General features: G+C 43.0%; 1 protein-coding gene across 1 annotated transcript in view; it reads left to right on the plus strand.

Annotated features, from left to right (window-relative positions):
• LOC137426005 (voltage-dependent L-type calcium channel subunit alpha-1D-like) overlaps nt 1-20,159 on the plus strand; it is a 545,673-nt gene that overhangs the window by 398,617 nt on the left and 126,897 nt on the right. The window contains 8 exon segments of the mRNA XM_078775346.1: nt 4,731-4,837; nt 8,739-8,826; nt 9,275-9,382; nt 10,337-10,389; nt 10,770-10,916; nt 11,902-12,103; nt 18,382-18,540; nt 18,703-18,813. Coding sequence (XP_078631472.1) covers nt 4,731-4,837; nt 8,739-8,826; nt 9,275-9,382; nt 10,337-10,389; nt 10,770-10,916; nt 11,902-12,103; nt 18,382-18,540; nt 18,703-18,813 — 975 coding nt within the window.

The raw sequence follows: 20,159 nt of genomic DNA on the forward strand, positions 1-20,159 counted from the left end.
TATATACTTTAATTTTAAAATGGTGTGTGGGTCAGGAGGTGCTCAAACAAGAACATTGAGGGAGGTTTATCATTTTATCTTAGCTCAGTTAAAATATCTTGATAAAGAACCAAACTCAAACATCTTTTTTGTTGATATATTAGATGGTGATGGAAGTGGTAAGAGAATTAAATTATTTCCCACACATAAACAAATATTTGTAGGATCATTGTTTGAGTGGTTTACTAGAGATCAATGATATTAAGAGTAAAAGGTTCATAAGGATAGAAGGATCATAGGTTTATAAGGGAATAGGGGAGTGGTTTACTAGAGATCAATGATATTAAGAGTAAAAGGTTCGTAAAGATCAGGGTGGGAGAAATAGAGGTGTTAAGTGGAAATGAAGAAAAGTGAGGGGAGATGGGAAATTAACATGTAAGTGAATGGAGAAATGAAGGTGTCCTAGGATCAACATTTATTCCCTACTCCGATGGTTGTTAAAAAGCCCAGTAGGGAAAATAACACCACACCAGTTAGGGATGGCGACAAGTTTAGCAAGTTATTTGTAGGTGGACTGAACTTCAAAACACAGGAAGATGTTTTGGAGTCTGCCTTCAGCAACTATGGACCGCTTTTGGAAGTGCTGCTGATAAAAGACAGGGAGACACGAAAGTCAAGAGGGTTTGGCTTTGTCATGTTTGAAAACTCAAAGGATGCCAGAGAGGCAGAAAAGGATCTGAATAGCAAGGATTTGGAGGGTCGGACCATCACAGTAGAGAAGGCATTTCCTAGGGGTCGAGGGGGCTACAGAGGAGGACCACGGAGTAGTCATGGTGGTGGCCGCATGCGATATTATTTTGGAGGCTTCCAGAGTTATGACAGCTCCCGAAGGAAGGATTATCAGAGCAGTGGCCAAGAAGGAGACCGCCAGTCAGGTGACTACCGTGACAAGTGGTCCCACCGTAATTATTATGAGTCCGGAAAAGTTGAAGCACTGAATGCTGCTGAGCCGAGCCAAGATTCCTACATGGACTAACCGTGAACGCCACGTTCCTAAAGGCGTCCAGGTAGTGAACTTTCCTGCACGGACTAACCGTGAACTCCACGTTCCTAAAGGCGTCCATTAAGTGAAGTTTCCTCCCCGGACTAACCGTGAACTCCACGTTCCTAAAGGCGTCCATGTAGTGAATACCTCCAGGCCTCACCACCCAACCACCATGGAACCTGGCTTTCAGCTCGGCCTCCCAGGGAAAGTGCTATAGATTTGCTGGCCTTTGGGTTTTTGATCACAACCCCTTAACCTTCATTCAAGAGAAACTAGAAGTAAAAATCAGAGGGGCAGGGACAATGTCGTTGTTGACGCTTGGTCCAGAGGGAATTAACTTTGGAAAGCTCTGGGGGTTGTGTAAAATTTTGTTGCTTTATTTTTGGGGAAGGTTGAATATTGTTGCCCACGGGGATTGCTGATTTGGGTTGTGAATTTACTTTTGCTTGTTTAAAGAGGGCATGCAAAGAAAGTTTTCGCAGTGCTCAAACTTTCTTTCTTGAGGGGGGGAAGTGTTACGGATTCGGCCCTAATGATTGTTGTTATGATTATTGTTGTTGGTTCGAAGTATTCTGGTGATTGTGGTTGAAGGGAAAGGGTTATTATAGTTAAAAGATTTTAAAGCGCTCCTGGTAAAATGTGGCCGAAAATCCGGATCGTGACCGGAAGAGGTGGAGCGAAGAGGAGGAGGCGGGAGGAGATCGTGAAGAGACGTGGTTGTTGAGGCTCCGGACCGAGCGGCCGACGTACAGTGCGAGTGAACTTTGCGTCCTTGAAAGGAAGTTCGGGCGATAAGAGATATCGCCGGAGTGCGTGGAGCCCGTGTCGTCGGGTATCCTCATTGAGGTTCCGGAGGATCCTGGCCTCAAAGCCCGGGTTCGAGTGAAAGCCGTCCGCCATATTCGCCACGCGAGCAACCTGCAGTGAACCGGTTTTGGTCGTGTCGGCTGGGCATTATTCCTCGGTGGTTTGCCGGGGACGGCTGTGCAAGAAAGGGCACTTGAGAAGTATACGGAGGCTCGCGGATTGAACCGCAAAAGTTGTACGTCGGAGCGCGTCTTTGTGAGGTTCCTTTCCACCGCTGTATTTCTGGGTGCTGAACAACGTGACCTCGGGGTCCCCTCGATCGCCTACGCCTCAATTGCCTTTGATCGGGCCTTGACTCCCCGATCGCGGGAGCGCACAGAGACATTGGGACTTCGCCTTGGAGGGGTGCAGAATCATTGGGGAGGTGCCGTGAGTTTGGGGTTAAAGGGCTTGATATTGCCCCCATTGTTGTATGGCTCTTTTTGTGTGATTTCTAATATATTATTGTTTGTTCATAACCTGGTGTGGTTGCATTATTGATTTGACTGTTTCATTTGCTGGTTCCATTGAGGGTTTCATTATTTGCTTGATTTCACCCAAGGATAACACATCTTTCTGCCGGGGACCCTCTCGGGGTTCGGAGGTCTACCGAGACCAGAGGTAGGGGGAGGACCCCGTAACAATTGTATAAAGGTATATAAAGGATCATAACGACAATATTTGATCATTCGCAATGATGTCCTTCATTCATCGTAACACTTACAAACCAGAAGATGTTTACGGGGACAAGAGTTTCCTGTCTTTTTTTGCCAAACCTTTTTCACTCTTCCTTCTTAGCAGCTTTAGTCTATTCATTACATGGATAATCTGATCCGACTAAAACGTATGCATGGTGCAGTGACAGTGTCATACGCAAGATTAGTGAGTGGTGCTGCATCAATGTTACGTCCATAAGAGATGTTAGGCTGACTATCTAATTTGTAGAGCGGCTATTTTAAAGGTCCCCATGGTGTCTTTTGCCAGTTTAAGCACTTAGGCCATTACCCCGGATACATTTAAAATTCACTGTGTGAATGAGGGTTGACCCTCACATCTCATTATAACTTTTCTTGGACTATAACCACGCAGGCAGGTCTATGATGTATGGTAAGTCTCTAACTGGTGGCTAGATCAGATTATTTTCCTTTCTTATTTCTAAGCTTTCATATACAGTGGCCTGCAAAAGTATTCACCCCTAACAAAAATGCCACATTTCGATGAATTACGAATTATGTAGAAACAATTTCCAAATGAACTTTTTATTCATAAATGAAGAGAAGGAGGTTACATGTCAGAAATACCTGCAAAAAACATGTACCAATAAAAATCCACTGGTTGCAAAAGTATTCAGCCCCTTCGGTCAGTACTTGGTGGATCACCTTTTTCATCAAGGATCCTCCTGCACTTTTCCCCCTCCATTGTCCCTTCTATCATGGCAAGCTTCCCAGTCCCTGCTGATGAAACGCAGCCCCATAACATGATGCTGCCACCACCTTGTTTGACAGTAGGGAATGTGTTGACTGGATGATGTGCAGTGTTAGGATTGCACCAGACGTAACTCTTTAATCTTAGACTAAAAAGTTCAATTTCTGTCTCATCTGACCATAAAACTTTTCTCCACATGCCAGCAGTATCATTAAGATGCTTTTTCGCAAACTCCATATGAGCTTTTAGATGTGTCTTTTTGTGTTGAGCTTTTATATGCAGATCATCCAAAGTCATTGTTGGATTTACAGTGACATCCTGAACCAGTTTCCTGCTTGGACTGCTGCTGAGTTTGGATGGGCGACCTGATCTGGGTAGAGGCTCGGTGACATGATACGTTTTTCACTTCTTAATGATGGATGTCACCGTCCTCAAAGGGATAATGAGTGACTTTGAAATCTTATTATAACCCTCTCCTGAACAATGCTTCTCCACCAATTTAAGTCTGACTTCTTTGGAAAGCTTCTTGGTCTTCATGTTTGTCTTGTTGGTTGACCATGTGAGTTGCACCTTAAAACTCCTTAGATAAGTGGGGAAGTTTAATTTTTAAGTTAAACCCTGATTGCATACAGGTGAAACCTATTACACTTATTTTGTCACCTTTGAAACAAATAATTTGCTCCTGAAGTGAATTAGGGTTAATTAGACAGAGGGTTGGAATAGTTATGCACCTGAGAATCATCTGATTTTCTCTGTTAATCACACGTATTCACATTGTATCTGCATTTTTAAGATTCATCACTTTGGGGTAGTTTGTGATGACTCTATATATTAACTTTGATTTTAAAGCATCATGAAATAAGCGTCAGTTGGCATCAAAATGCAAAAAACTTTGGAGGGGGTTGAATACTTTGCAGGCCACTGGCCAATTTGCAGGCCAATGTCGTTTCTGAGAACTTTCACCCAGAGTCAAACTGCCAGGTAGTCAAACATCTACCACCTTTGTCTCATTGTATATTATATTCATCTCTCGTACCTGGCCTACAGCCGGCCATTTTCACATCCCTCTGTTTAGGGTCTACCGTTTGACTCTCACAATGAGGTTATTGTGGAAGCACCCGCTGTTCTCCCACTACTGGTTATGCGATAACAGCACGGCCTTATTTCAGGATCATCATAATGGTTTCCACTTCAGCTCTCGGTGTGGAAAAGCGAGTCAATGCCTAGTTTCGTCATGCCGAATTTTTTGCAACCAAGGAGCTTTATTATAATCGACCAACTATAATCTGATGGATATGCTTTGCTTATCGGGACTGTTTGCTCCATTATGTAGCGCATTGCTTAAAATGATAGTCCTGACCTATATAACTTCCTCCACCCAATTGCACGAGGCCCCATTGTTGACCTATATTTTGACCGTGCCTTTTATTTGCAGGTCATTGCATACGGTGCATTTTTGCACAAAGGTTCCTTTTGCAGAAACTATTTCAACTTACTTGACCTCTTGGTGGTTGGTGTGTCGCTTCTCTCCTTTGGTATCAGGTTTGTTTGCACATCTATATTATAATAGCCGTAGATGATTCTGTCTGTCTGTCTGTCTATCTGTTGGGTGTCTGTCCGGGGTGTGGCTTACTCGGTTTGCAGAGTAGCTCCACCCATAGCTCCACCCATTCTGGGAGTGGCTATAAACAAATATCCACCATTTTATTAACTCGCATAGCTTTGAGTCCTGTTTTGTAGGCCCGTGGTGTCTTGCTCTCCCCCAGTTTTATTTCAAATCAAATTCGATAAATCATTTCATTTTTCACAGTCGCTAACATAGTTTTAGACTCGGTTGAAAAAAAACGGGAAGAAAATCTGATGAAAGTTGCCGTTTATAGAACGAAATGAATTCTCAAAGGCCTGTAACTTCAAGGCCATTGAATCTCTCTCACGCCTTTATCTCCAATCTAACTCACCATATGATTTCATTTTTATCGATGGTTTTACTTTTAGACTCGGTCAGCAATAATTGAGAACAATCCACACACGCGGGAAAATGCAGAGATATATTTTTTAAAATCGCGTCATGGTGTATCATACACCGCCCAACATGACACCGCCGGCAATGTGTCGATATATATTAAAAATTCGCTTTTGCTTTTCCGTTATGATATATTACTATTTCGTTTGATGATAGTCGTCACAAAAACGTCAACAATGATGCCGACATATATTTCTTCGTTTTTATTTCATTCAACATATTAGCCGGAAGTAAAATATGTTTCAGGAAATTACCGAGAGATATTTCTTCGTTTTTTTTATTAGTTATGTGCGCATACACTTTAAATAGGTTTATTTGAAATCTTTAATTTTCCACAAACATTCCACACACGCGGGAAAATGCAGAGATATATTTTTTTAAATCGCGTCATGGTGTATCATACACCGCCCAACATGACACCAACGGCAATGTGTCGATATCTATTTTAAATTCGATATATCATTTCATTTTTCACAGTCGCTAACATAGTTTTAGACTCGGTTGAAAAAAAACGAGAAGAAAATCCGATGAAAGTTGCCGTTTATAGAACGAAATGAATTCTCAAATGCCTGTAACTTCAAGGCCATTGAGTCTCTCTCACGCCTTTATCTCCAATCTAACTCACCATATGATTTCATTTTTATCGATGGTTTTAGAGTCGGTGTCAGCAATAATTGAGAACATTCCACACACGCGGGAAAATGCAGATATATTTTTTAAAATCGCGTCATGGTGTATCATACACCGCCTAACATGACACCGACGGCAACGTGTCGATACATATTAAAAATTCGATATATCATTTCATTTTTCACAGTCGCTAACATAGTTTTCGACTCGGTTGAAAAAAAACGGGAAGGAAATCCAATGAAAGTTGCCGTTTATAGAACGAAATGAATTCTCAAACGCCTGTAACTTCAACTTCAAGGCCATTGAGTCTCTCTCACGCCTTTATCTCCAATCTAACTCACCATATGATTTCATTTTTATCGATGGTTTTGGACTCGGTGTCAGCAATAATTGAGAACATTCCACACACGCGGGAAAATGCAGAGATATATTTTTAAAAATCGCGTCATGGTGTATCATACACCGCCCAACATGACACCGACGGCAACGTGTCGATATATATTAAAAATTCGCTTTTGCTTTTCCGTTAAGATATATTACTTTTTCGTTTGATGACAGTCGTCACAAAAACGTCAACAATGATGCCGACATATATTTCTTCGTTTTTATTTAATTCAACATTATTAGCCGGAAGTAAAATATGTTTCAGGAAATTACCGAGAGATATTTCTTCGTTTTTTAAAATTAGTTATGTGCGAATACACTTTAAATAGGTTTATTTGAAATCTTTAATTTTCCACAATATAATTTACTTGCCATTTATCATTTGATGATTACGAGACAAATTCCTCTTGAGGATCGTGACAATTCATGCGCTGCGTGGAAACTTCTATTTCCAAAATGAATGAGACGATCGATGAAGAACGCAGACTTGAACAGGATGCAGCAAGAAAACGAATGAGACGGGCGAACGAGTCCATCGACGAACGTCAATGCAAACTTGCGGGGTCACCCGTGGGAATCCCACGGGCATGGATGTGTGTGACATTTCGACATATTGAGTTAGATGCTGCACATTCATTTTTACAAAATGGTTACTGGCAAGTCATCAGATCCAGAAATGGTGTAAAAACCACCGTTTAGAGGCCATTTTTCCCCGCAAAGCGGGGGTTGGCCTTTTCGGGGACCGTGGTAGTTGTTGTTTTTTTGTCCCCTTTTTGAAGCAATGTTTTACGGCCGGATGCCCTTCCTGACGCCAACCCTTTTTGCCGCCTTCAACGACAAACAGGGAATTACCAGTGAACTGGTACTCAATTAGCCGACCTCGGAAGGATGACAGGCTGAGTCAACCCCCCTGGCATTAATTCGGCGATCGACCGAGATTCGAACCCAGGATCCTAAGCCGGCACCCTAGCCGCTAGCCCAACACCAGAAATGGTGTCATGAACACAATTTATTTACGCACAAGCACAAAAGCAAGACGGGCCGATTTCCGATTCCGACGGGCCGACGGGCGAGACGGGCCGATTTCCGATTCCGACGGGCCGATTTGGAGCAAGAAAAAGAACGAGACGGGAGAAAAAGGAGAGAAACGAGACGGGGAAAGCCGATTGGAGAGGCGAGTGAGGCGCGATTGGAGAGGAGTGTGAGGCGCGATTGGAGAGGAGTGTGAGGCACGATTGGAGAGGAGTGTGAGGCGTGATTGGAGAGGAGTGTGAGGCACGATTGGAGAGGAGTGATTGGAGGGGAGTGTGAGGCACGATTGGAGAGGAGTGTGAGGCACGATTGGAGAGGAGTGTGAGGCGCGATTGGAGAGGAGTGTGAGGCGCGATTGGAGAGGAGTGTGAGGCGCGATTGGAGAGGCGTGTGAAGGATTGGAGAGGAGAGGAGTGTGAGGGATTGGAGAGGTGAGGGATTGGAAAGGAGAGGGATGTGAGGGTTTGGAGAGGAGAGGAGTGCTAGGTGGAGAGAGGAGAGTGTCAGGTGGAGACAGGAGAGTGTCAGGTGGAGACAGGAGAGTGTCAGGTGGAGAGGAGTGAGGGGTCACATATTATGTGAAATAAATAAATTGTGTTCATCACACCATTTCTGGATCTGATGACTTGCCAGTAACCATTTTGTAAAAATGAATGTGCAGCATATAACTCAATATGTCCATCCGTCTGTTCCCAGGTACCGCAAAAACGGCTGAACCGATCGCAACGAATTTTTGGGTGGGTAATCCTGGGACCCCTGGAGTAAAATAGGCTATATTGTTTTTCCAATTTTTTTTTTCCAATTTTTCCAATTTTCATTTGGGCCTCCCAATTGAAGCCCCGCCCTTATGGCGGGTACCGATGCTGGTTTTAAAAATACACCAAACCCAAAGACTTTTTTTTTTACACGCCGCCATTAGCATCTTGCATATGTCTGAGTAGGCTGGCAGGACAACCCATAGGTATAGCCAATCAGTACTGAGCTGTCTAGCCTTGGCATTAATTGATGGACATTAAAGATCCTACAGTTTATTCTTCAAAGAAAGTATTTGTTGTTTTCTTGGGGGGACTAATGAGGAGGAGGGGATGAAAGACGGCTGGATATTTTAACTCCCAGCTCCTAACCACTCTCAGTAGCACACCACGCGGTGGAACCTGCCACTCCTAGTGTAGTGTCTAGACTCCAGAGCATTAGTTAATTATATGATCTAAAGCTGATAGGTCAATGATATCCCACATCCGCCATTGCCTAACCTTTCCATGCATTCTCTGGATCATCATGCTTATGTGAAATCCATAATGTCCTATTGTGGGACAAACAGTTAATAACAAAAGGAACACTCTTCCTCATTCATTCCACTCTTCCTCCTCGTAGTAATGCTGGCATTTCCGTGGTGAAGATTTTGCGAGTGTTGAGAGTGCTCCGTCCACTGAGGGCTATCAACCGTGCCAAGGGCCTCAAGGTATCCGTGCCTTGTCCTCCTGCAGAACTACTAACATTGCATTTTTACCTGTGGGACAATGCTGCACTCTGTCAGTCTCACTTTGTCTGTCTGGGTTTTTCCATTGCTTATAGGACCATTGAGGACAGCTTTGTTGTTTTACATTGATCTAAGGCTCATCTGGGATCCCAGCATCATGTCCTATATTTGCTCAGATGGGAATATCAAATGCACCAACTCAACATTACCTGGAGCACTATGAGATACTTTATGCATATATTACAAAAAGTCTTTAAGGCATATTTACTGTTCAACTTTATTTTCAGGTACTGGAAGCTATGACATCATCAATGCAACAGCCTATCGAGGGCTGGTTATCTTACCAGGCCTGTGTACTTGTATCGTACTCCATGCAATGACGAATACTTTGTCGCAAGTCCTGACCACGTGTCCTGTTGCTCTGTTACAGCACGTGGTGCAGTGTGTGTTCGTGGCAATCAGAACCATAGGGAACATCATGATCGTTACGACTTTGCTGCAGTTCATGTTTGCCTGCATCGGAGTTCAACTTTTCAAGGTTAGAAATGGAACGGGCGAGGAAGTTCTGCAGGGGAACATGAAGGCTACCACGGAAGGGGAAGATAAATATTTATGGGGTACTGAATATAATATATCAACAAGGTCAAGGTGTTAATGATGCAGGTTGTTATCGAGTCGGACCTGAAGTTCTCATCAGCAAGGACAATGGGTAGAAATTTCCAGTTGTAGATTGGTTTTCTGTCCGCATTGATGAATGGCGGTGTGTTTGCCGTTTTATTGCCCTCGCCAGAGGAGAGGGTATTGCATTTGAGTCCGTTTGTTTGTCTGTTTGTCCGTTTGTTTGTTTGTTTGTTTGTCCGTTTGTTTGTCTGTTTGTTTGTCCGTTTGTTTGTCTGTTTGTCTGTCTGTTTGTCCGCATAAAATAAATATGATTTTCTCTGCAACCGTTGGTGGTTCGATTGACAGGAAATTTTCACCATAGGTGCAACTCCACCTGTATAAATTTTTAATGGTAATTATGATGTCATAAGTCACGTGGTTTCGGCCGCCATCTTGGAAAAATCGAAAAACTTTGCACCTCTATATCTCCGAAAGCGCTGAATAGAAAAAATTGAGACGTGGCTCATTGTAAAGAACTCTCCATGGGGAATAAAATATTTTAATGATGATGTCATAGGTGCCTCCATTATGACGTCATAATTCGACAAGTACAAAACTTCATCCGATCAAGATGAAATTTGTTGAGCATAATCTAGGAATAAATTAGTTTAGGAAAAAAATAATGATGACGTCATCGGTCACGTGGTTCGGCCGCCATATTTGTTTTAACACAAAAGCCTTAAAAACCGCTGAAAAAACATCCTGGCGAGGGTTTGCAATCTCTGATTGCTCTTTTTCTTGTTTCGATTGCGATTCACACCCTGTATAAAGTGTATCCCCTCACACATTATCAATCCATCTGAGTGATGCAAATGTACAATGTTCTGTGCAGGGGAAGTTCTACAGCTGCACCGATGAAACGAAGCATACCCCAGAAGAGTGCAAGTAAGTGGTTCCGGTTATATCATTGGCTTCATTTATGTATTTTTTTTCTTAATAACATCGTCTATGAAGTCTCCTATTCAAAGGAGGATGGGAAGAGGTCACTTGACACATCGGCGAGGTCACCAAAGGCTGCCGTGGAAGTGATGATGGTTTATCATTCTGCGGGCAGGCCCGCGACATCTGCCCCTGCTAGCACAACTCCTGGAATATCAATTTTTCATCAGTATCTTCCAGCAAATTTCAATGGCAGGAGTTTTCCCACAGCAAGCACGAATTTGGACCCCGTGACTTTTGTTGCTGTATCTCCTTATGCATTGTCCCGCGTCGCTTTATTCGTCCTTTTTGAAATACCCGTATGCTGTGCTCACACTTTGTTTCAGGGGCACCTTCATCGTATACAAAGATGGTGATGTCACACATCCGGAGGTCTGCCAGAGGGTGTGGCAAAAAAGTGACTTCAACTTTGACAATATCCTCACAGGCATGATGGCTCTCTTCACCGTTTCGACCTTCGAAGGCTGGCCGGCGTAAGCTCATTTCCCGCCCGGCCTGGTAGTTCTGCTTCTTCTGTTCATTGAGCTCCTGATACCATGTTTGCTGAAGCATGTGCATGACTTACTGAGCTCAGAGATTCCTGCCTATCCAGGCAATTTGTGGACTATCAGGCACATGTTAGCGACTTGATGCAATGTGACTTCTCATTTGATTTTTTTTTTCTTTTTCATTTTTTCTATACAAGATCGAGGCTCGTGAAAGCTAACATCAATCACAAAAAAGACAAACGGACACACAAATCATGCAATAAAGGGAGCGGGAGACAAGATGGGGAGAGAGAGGGAAGCACATAAGTACAACAGCAGAGAACAGGGATTTCGGGAGATCTGTGGGGGGAGAGGGCTTGGGGGTGGGGGGGGGGGGAGAGGAGGCATGGGAAGGCGGGGGGGGGGGGGGTGGGAAAGGTATAAAACACATGGACACTGTTAGAACTTCCAGGAAAGAAAGAAGTCCGGGTTTCAAAAAAAAAATGCATGCAAGGTGTTTCCAGGTGCAGGCTGTGACATAACCCATCAATTGTTAATGCTCAATACTCAACAGCATTGTGTTGGTTATATATGTTCTGATTGAAGATTGTGTGGGAATGTGGAGGAGTCTACAATGAGGCCTTTCTCTCTGCAAATTGAAAGTGTCAAAATTTGGACATTTGGGTAAAATCTGATCCAACGTTTTGCAGGTTTGAAATGTACTTCTTATGGTTTGACCATTGTGCAGACGACCCGGGACGTGCCAGTCACACCTGGACGATTACTTTCAGTTCATAATTTTTTAATCCCTTCATTTTACTGGTAGATTTAGATTTTGGTTTAAAAAAATATTTGGTTGGAGTAATGATGCCCTTTGATGCAGAGGTTCAAGGAGTTAGACTAAGGCTTTGGCCCCTGCACTTTCAGTCTGGTTGTCCTTATGTTGATCCTCCAATGATTTCCAAATAACCCGAGACATGTCTTTGCGCAGGCTGCTGTACAAAGCCATTGATTCGAATGCTGAAAATTACGGTCCTGTCTATAACCATCGCGTGGAGATTTCCATCTTCTTCATCGTTTACATCATCATCATCGCTTTCTTCATGATGAACATATTCGTCGGTTTCGTTATTATCACCTTTCAGGAGCAGGGTGAACAAGAGTACCAAAACTGCGAACTCGACAAAAACCAGGTATCACACGTTGTTAATATAATGAACGTGCCGGTCTATAATATTATTTTTAATAATAAACATTCACGTGCAAAAGTAAGTACACCCCATGTAAAGTTTTGACTTTTCCAACATATTTCAACATACAGCTATTTGATCTTCATTTCAACAATATTGATAGATAAAGGTGATTTAATATAACAAATATCATGAAACATTTACATTTTGTTGTCCATTGTATAATTTAAATAAACATAAATGCAAATTTCGCATGTGGAAAAAGTAAGTGCACCCATGGCTCTAATAGGTGGTATTGCCACCTTTGGCAGAAACCACCTCAAGTAGGCGTTTCTTATAACTGTCTACCAGTCTCTGACATCGACTGGGAGCAATTTTTGCCCACTCCTCCATGCAGAATTCTTTCAGCTGTGCAATGCTTGAGGGGTTTCTTGCATGCACAGCTCGTTTCAAATCCCCCCACAACATCTCGATGGGATTTAGATCCGGGCTTTGACTTGGCCATTCCAGAACCCTCCATTTCTTTCTTTTCAGCCATTCCTTGATGGATTTACTGGTATGTTTAGGGTCATTGTCATGTTGCAAGGTCCACCTTCGGTTGAGCTTCACCTTTCTGACAGATGGCTTCACATTATCCTCAAGCACCCTCTGGTACAATGAAGAAATCATAGTGGATTATATGATGGTGAGCTGCCCAGGCCTTGATGCAGCAAAGCTGCCCCAAACCATAATATTTCCACCACCATGCTTTACAGTTGGTATCAGGTTCTTGTGGTCAAATGCTGTATTTGGTTTTCGCCAAACATGTCTTCTGGTACTGTGGCCAAATAGCTCTACCTTTGACTCATCTGTCCAGAGCACATTGTTCCAGAAGTGCTGGTCTTTGCCTCGGTGTTCATTGGCGAACTTTAGTCTTGCCCTGATGTTCTTTCTGGACAGCAAAGGTTTCCTCCTGGCACACCTCCCATGTAGATCTAATTTGTGCAGCCTCTTTCTAATGGTAGACTCGTGCACTTTGACATCAACAGTGGCAAGAGCCACCTGTAAGTCCCGTGATGACATTCTGGGGTTCTTACAGACTTCTTTCAGCATCTTGTGGTCTGCTCTCGGGCTGAACTTGCTGGGCCTGAACAAGTTGGCAGTTGTTTGGAATCTTCTCCACTTGTAGATGATCTTCCGGACAGTCGAATGATTGATTTCAAATTGTTTGGAGATCTTTTAAAATCCCTTCCCAGACTCGTAGGCATCTATAACCTTCTTTCTGAAGGCCTCAGAGAGCGCTTTTGATCTAGGCATGGTGACGCCGCACAATTCAACAACAAAGAGCAAACCAAACTAAATGTATGAGGTTTAAATAAGACAGGTTCCTCCAAGATCTTCTCTCACGATGTTCTAATCATTTGCACCTGAGCTGGTGCACCTGATTCTAATTTTAGGTATTTGAAGTAGTGATAAATGTAGGGGTGTACTTACTTTTTCCACATGCGAAATTTGCATTTATGTTTATTTAAATTATACAATGGACTACAAAATGTAAATGTTTCATGATATTTGTTATATTATATCCACCTTTATCTATCGATATTGTTGAAATGAAGATCAAATAGCTGTATGTTGAAATATGTTGAAAAAGTCAAAACTTTACATGGGGTGTACCTACTTTTTCAGGTGACTGTATGTTTCTTTTAAGGACTCCAACATGGGAGGAGGCCATTACGCCCATCAAAGCCTGCACTACCATAGCCAACCTATGGTTGTTTGTCTGTGCTCTATCCTTTTTTTAAACTCTGAGTGTCAAGCAAGGAAGCAGCAAGTACCATTTTAAGTTATTGGTATGACTCGGCCGGTATTCAAACCACCGGCACACCGAGTCTGGTCCAAAAAAAATTGAACCAACTTTGTCAGATCTTTTGTCAAACTTTTTTTATTTAAACTGAATCTTAATTTAACTCGAACGTTATTCTTTGGGAAAATTGAATCTAATATGTTGAACCCACGTAGATGTTTATTATTGCACTAAATCTATGGAATTTCATATTCCACTAACACCTTTCCAATCGTGTATCTCGTGCATCCCCCATTTCTTGCCTCCCTCTTCCTCTCCTATCTGTAAGTTTTCAGGTTAGCTTAGAGGTATGCACACTTGCCTCTGGGCTGTTTAGCCTGGGATGAAATCTTGACCCAGCTGTAAACTGTTACCCTGGTGTTTCACAGGCAGGGAAATTTATCAATGTGAGTGTCGTCCCTTTGGAATTTACCTTAAACTGGGTGTCTCGTCTGGTAGCATTAGTTGGTGGACATTAAAAATCCCATGGTGGACCTTCCCAAAGAGTGGGCTAGCTATCGCCAGGATCCCAAACAAATTGCAAAACCCGTGTTCTAAATTACATGGGACACTGCATCAGCGACACAGCGGTGCTTCCAGAAATTATGCAAACCCGCAATGACATGCTGCATAGGGAAAAAAAGAAGACTCTTATCTCTTCCTACCTTCCCAACCCTTTATTTTTCTTTCGTTGCAGGAGTGAGGCTCATGGAAGAGAAAGGTCAAACTGAGAGTAGGACAAATATCAAGGGAATGAACTAATAGGAAACTATAAGGATACTCGGTAGAGCGCATACCTGGAGGAATGTGTGAGACAGAAAAGCCTCTGGAAGTTGGCTCCGTAGATGGAAGAAGTGAGTAATAAAGTGGTCCAGGTGCACAGTCAGCCTGGATTTTGGAAGTTTAAGCAGGAGGGGATTACTGGAAGAACGCGTGCATCCTTGAGTAAATAGGGATGGTCGGAGGATTGAAGAAGCAGCGGGAGCAATGCTGGACAATAGACGGCACAAAACAGGTAGACCACCGACCTGCCTGCGAGAGAAACAGGGCCTTTGCTTCGATATCATCATAGTAGGTGTGAATAATTTTGAGAGCTTTAGATTCCAAAGAATCCAGGAGAGACAGATGTAATACTGGGGTACGAGCCCATAGTGGAGAGCAGTACTCCCATTGAGCTATCGACAAAGACCATGTAGACCATGAGTAGGTTGGGTGATGGTGAGGCCTAGAGTTTCAAATGATTGATCCTATTAAAGTGGATGACAAAGGAATTAGATAGATGGTTTCGTTAGATTATCCATCTAGATCGGTAGGTATGACTGTGAGATTTCCAATATTGAATGAGATGTTCCATTTATTTATCATTGCTCCACTATTTCCTTTGATCCCAGATTCTTTTCCTTGATTTCTTTCTTCACCTTCCCCTCAAGCACCCGCATACATTACGTGAAAATTTCCCAAACTCCCCACATCCCTATATATTTATGTGGCTTTAGGTGTCGTCAATATAGGTGCTACGGAACACCCTCAGTGTGAAGGTTGTTCATTTAATTATTGGAGCAGAGCTGTCCTCCTTCAATGATCGATCCCATTGATGTTTTTGTCTATGATTGCTCATTTATTATTATTATTATTATTTTGTATACAAGATCGAGGCTTGTGTAAGACCTAACATTAATCACACAAAAAATCAAACAGACACATCAAACATATAATAAGGGGAGCGGTCGACAAGATGGGGAGAGAGGGGGAAGCACACAAACACAACATTTGAGAGCAGGGACATCAGGAGATCTGTGGGAGGGAGAGGGCTTGGGTGGAGGAGGCGTGGGAAGGGGGGTGGGGGGTGGGTGGAAGCATCACGATTCTAAGAGCAGAGCTATAATGCTGCAATGTGAATGCAAGCTGTTATAATTGTGGGTTTTGCTCTTCATTATGCGATTCGATCAATCTTTTCTTCGACATCGAGAAAGGTTGCGTCATTTTCTATTTTGTGAGGCCGTATTGTGACTGACTGACACCCAAGCAAAAAATTGTCAATGGAACATTCCGGAAGTGTGTGCTGCATGAATATCCCATGGTATTTGAACACAAAAATTAAATTAATGCTCACTTTTTGATAAAGAAAAAGAAAAGGAACATTTCTCAAATTATTTGAGGAAAGAGATGACAACTTAGGTCCGCTGCTGTGACTTCGAGTCTGGTGGAGCGGAGGTGGGAGGTGTTGGAGGGGTGGGCTTCCTGTCTTCAAATTAAATGAACACTTCCTGTATTGTGTGTTTTTACATTCTCATACTGCTTTTGCTGGAAATGGAAAATATGTCGGTTGTAGGATCACCTCTTGGGTAAAGGTAAATCCCAATAATTATCTCCATGCTTTTTGAAAAAAAACCAGGGGATATTGTAATCGGCTTTGTCTATCTGTCTGTCTGTCCATCCATCCGTCCGTCATGTTATCCCCTCCTAAACGGTTGTGCAGAAATTCACTAAACTTGGTAGTTATGATCAGCACGAGACAAGAAGGTTCAAGAGCAATAGTATTTTGGCCCCGCCCCTGGGTGGGGTCAAAATGTCAAATACCCAAAAATGAAATTACGCGCACATTTTAAAACATTTTTGAATGAAGCTTTGTAAATGCAATCAACTTTGGTAGACGCATTAAATTTGTAACGATTTTTGGGAGGATTTAATCCCCAGTTCATGCCTCAGCGGGTGGGGACTTTGAGGTCACATGGGTCAAAACAGGGAAAAAAAACTTTTGTTCAAAATTTGATATTCGGTCTATCCTGATGGAACTCCATGAGATTTTTACCTCCGCCACTGAAGGTCTGTTTGTTACTTGCCGGAATAGATTCCGGCAAGTATGTTGGTTGGTTGTTTGGTCTGTCTGTCTGTCTGTCTGTTTGTGCGCAGTACTACGTCTACATCGTTGCACATAGCATCGCCATACTTTACACACATATTTTCCTTGCCCTGGAATAGACTGTGCCCAATTTTTAACTCTCTCGGCCCAAGGTCAAGCTCAAGTTCACCCAAAACGATGGTCACCCAATCATTTGCGCCTCCCAATTGAAGCCCCGCCCCACAATTGAAGCCCCGCCCTTAGGGCGGGTACCGTTGCTAGTAATATATAATGGCGATACAACAAGTTTTACCGCTTTGCTTTGAAGAACGGGAATGAAGGGGGAGGAGCGTGTTAATATGTCTGGTTGAAGGCTTTGGGTGGTGAGGGGGCTTGAAGCCAGATTTTAATCTTACAGCCGCCATGATGGTGCTCGCGGTCACTGCGATGTGAAGTGAAAGACGCCTCAGAGCTGTCACATTCACAATCATTATGTCATATGTACTCCCGATACGTGTTTCCTTCATTGTAAAAACTACCAAGTCAACAGTTAAAAGGATTTTGAGCCGATAGGTGTTATGGCCATGGCAAGATCGATGGAGACAGCGATCTGTTAGCTTATACACCGCCCAAATAGCTATGTGGAATTCTCTCATGTAGAGATTAAACCCACGTCGTTTGTACTTTGGCCGATGTCATTATTTACTTTTAATGATCCAAAATGGCCGATAAAAAAGTACATTTCGGCAAGTCCTCGGTCTCTGACCGATTTTTCATCTGTCTGTTTGTCTGTCTGTTTGTTTGTGAACAAGATATCTCAAAAAGTTTTGGACGGATTCAGAAGAAATTTGGCTGAGATGTAGCGTATGTGACAAGGACGAAATTATTAGATTTTGGTGAAGATCCGGATTCGGATCCGGATAGCATAATTTTTTAAGTGATTCTTCACCATTGGGAGATAGGGCCAAAACCGATACATAGCAGGATATCTCAAAAAGGTGTGTACAGATTTGGACTAAACCTGGTGGACAGGTTTGGTGGGTAACGAGGACGATTCGATTCGATTTTGGTTAAGATCTGAATTTGATTCGGATGCGAGAATTATTTAATTTTCAAGTGATTCTTCACAATTGAAAGATCAGGCCAAAAACAATATATAGCAGGATATCTCAAAAAGTAATGGACGAGTTATGACTAAACTTGGTGGACGAGTTGGTTAGGTGACAAGAACAAGCCGATTCGATTTGGGTTCAGGTCCGAATCCAGATCCGGCCTATCAGTGGGATAGAAAACGTAAACTGTTCAGCCTGGCGGAGGTGTGCGCTCCACCGAGTGCCATTCTGGTTCGACTTTGCTTTAGTTGGGAAGCATGAGGATTTGCAATGGTGTGCCATCGACTTCGCTCCAGTGTTTTTTGTTTTTTAAATAACTTGTAGGTTGTGCAGATCGAATGACTTCGATAAATAATTGCAAATCCTCACACACCCTTGTCGTGCCGTTTTTGAGATGAGTGTTCTCCACTCCTTCTCCAACAAACAGCGATGCTTGATTCGTGAATCTTTGTTTGCTTGCTTTCTCACACCTTCACGTCCGTTTCATTTGTTTCTGTTCAAGCGACAGTGTGTGGAGTACGCACTGAAAGCCAGGCCATACAGGAGGTACATCCCGAAAAATATCTACCAGTACAAGTTCTGGTACGTGGTGAACTCTACGGCATTCGAGTACATCATGTTTGTCCTCATAATGCTGAACACTATCTGCTTGGGCATGCAGGTTAGCTCAAGGTCGAGTCACTATCAGTCATTATTTGGTGTGTGTGTGAGAAAGGTGTGTGTGTGTGTGTGTGTGTGTGTGTGTGAAACATGTGTGAAACATGTGTGTCAGAAAGGTGAAGCTCGGCCATCCCAGCGCCATCTTTCTTCTTCCCTTTGACAGCACTACAAGCAGGCTGAAATGTTCAACAGCGTTATGGATCTACTGAATATGGTCTTCACCGCGGTCTTCACCCTTGAAATGCTTTTGAAGATCATTGCGTTCAAGCCTCGGGTAAGCAGCAGCACAGCGTATCACCCTCAGCTCCATAAGGCTATTACATGGAAATATTAATACTGGCATGACCACCATTGACAGCAACAACAACAACCAATCGGTTGTAGTCCTTTACTATACATAACAATGAACAATGCTCAGAACAATAGTCATTGTTGAAAACTTGCATTCAAGAACTATGCTTAATTTGGTTCGTTCGGAGCGAGTAAAGAATGAAATACGGTGTTACCTGAATTTCAAGGAATTAGTTCTAATATTTGAGCTCTCGAACTCTCATCGTTTAGGAAAATTAGAAAACACGGTTAAATGGAGAAATCACACTGTCCGTTATTGGCTCCATTATATCTCCTTTTTGAATGCAAAATATTGGCTCATGGAAGAGCGAAATAGCGGAGGGGACAAGGCAACGCAGTGGTGGTGGGACAATGGGACAACAGGTGCACACAACATGTAAGGGGATGGATGAAGGGAGAGGAACTTAGCAACATGTAAGGGGTTGGATGAAGGGAGAGCAACTTAGTAACATGTAAGAGGATGGGTGAAGGGAGAGCAACTTAGCAACATGTAAGGGGTTGGATGAAGGGAGAGGAACTTAGCAACATGTAAGGGGTTGGATGAAGGGAGAGCAACTTAGTAACATGTAAGGGGATGGATGAAGGGAGAGCAACTTAGTAACATGTAAGGGGATGGGTGAAGGGAGAGCAACTTAGTAACATGTAAGGGGATGGATGAAGGGAGAGCAACTTAGCAACATGTAAGGGGATGGATGAAGGGAGAGCAACTTAGCAACATGTAAGGGGATGGATGAAGGGAGAGCAACTTAGTAACATGTAAGGGGATGGATGAAGGGAGAGAAACTTAGTAACATGTAAGGGGATGGATGAAGGGAGAGCAACTTAGCAACATGTAAGGGGATGGATGAAGGGAGAGCAACTTAGCAACATGTAAGGGGATGGATGAAGGGAGAGCAACTTAGCAACATGTAAGGGGATGGATGAAGGGAGAGCAACTTATCAACATGTAAGGGGATGGATGAAGGGAGAGCAACTTAGTAACATGTAAGCTGTAAGGGGATGGGTGAAGGGAGAGCAACTTAGTAACATGTAAGGGGATGGATGAAGGGAGAGCAACTTAGTAACATGTAAGGGGATGGGTGAAGGGAGAGCAACTTAGTAACATGTAAGGGGATGGATGAAGGGAGAGCAACTTAGTAACATGTAAGGGGATGGATGAAGGGAGAGCAACTTAGTAACATGTAAGGGGATGGATGAAGGGAGAGCAACTTAGCAACATGTAAGGGGATGGATGAAGGGAGAGCAACTTAGTAACATGTAATGGGATGG

Source organism: Myxine glutinosa, chromosome 4, assembly GCF_964187855.1.
Source record: "Myxine glutinosa chromosome 4, kmMyxGlut1.1, whole genome shotgun sequence".
In the NCBI taxonomy this organism is placed as follows: Eukaryota; Metazoa; Chordata; class Myxini; order Myxiniformes; family Myxinidae; genus Myxine; species Myxine glutinosa.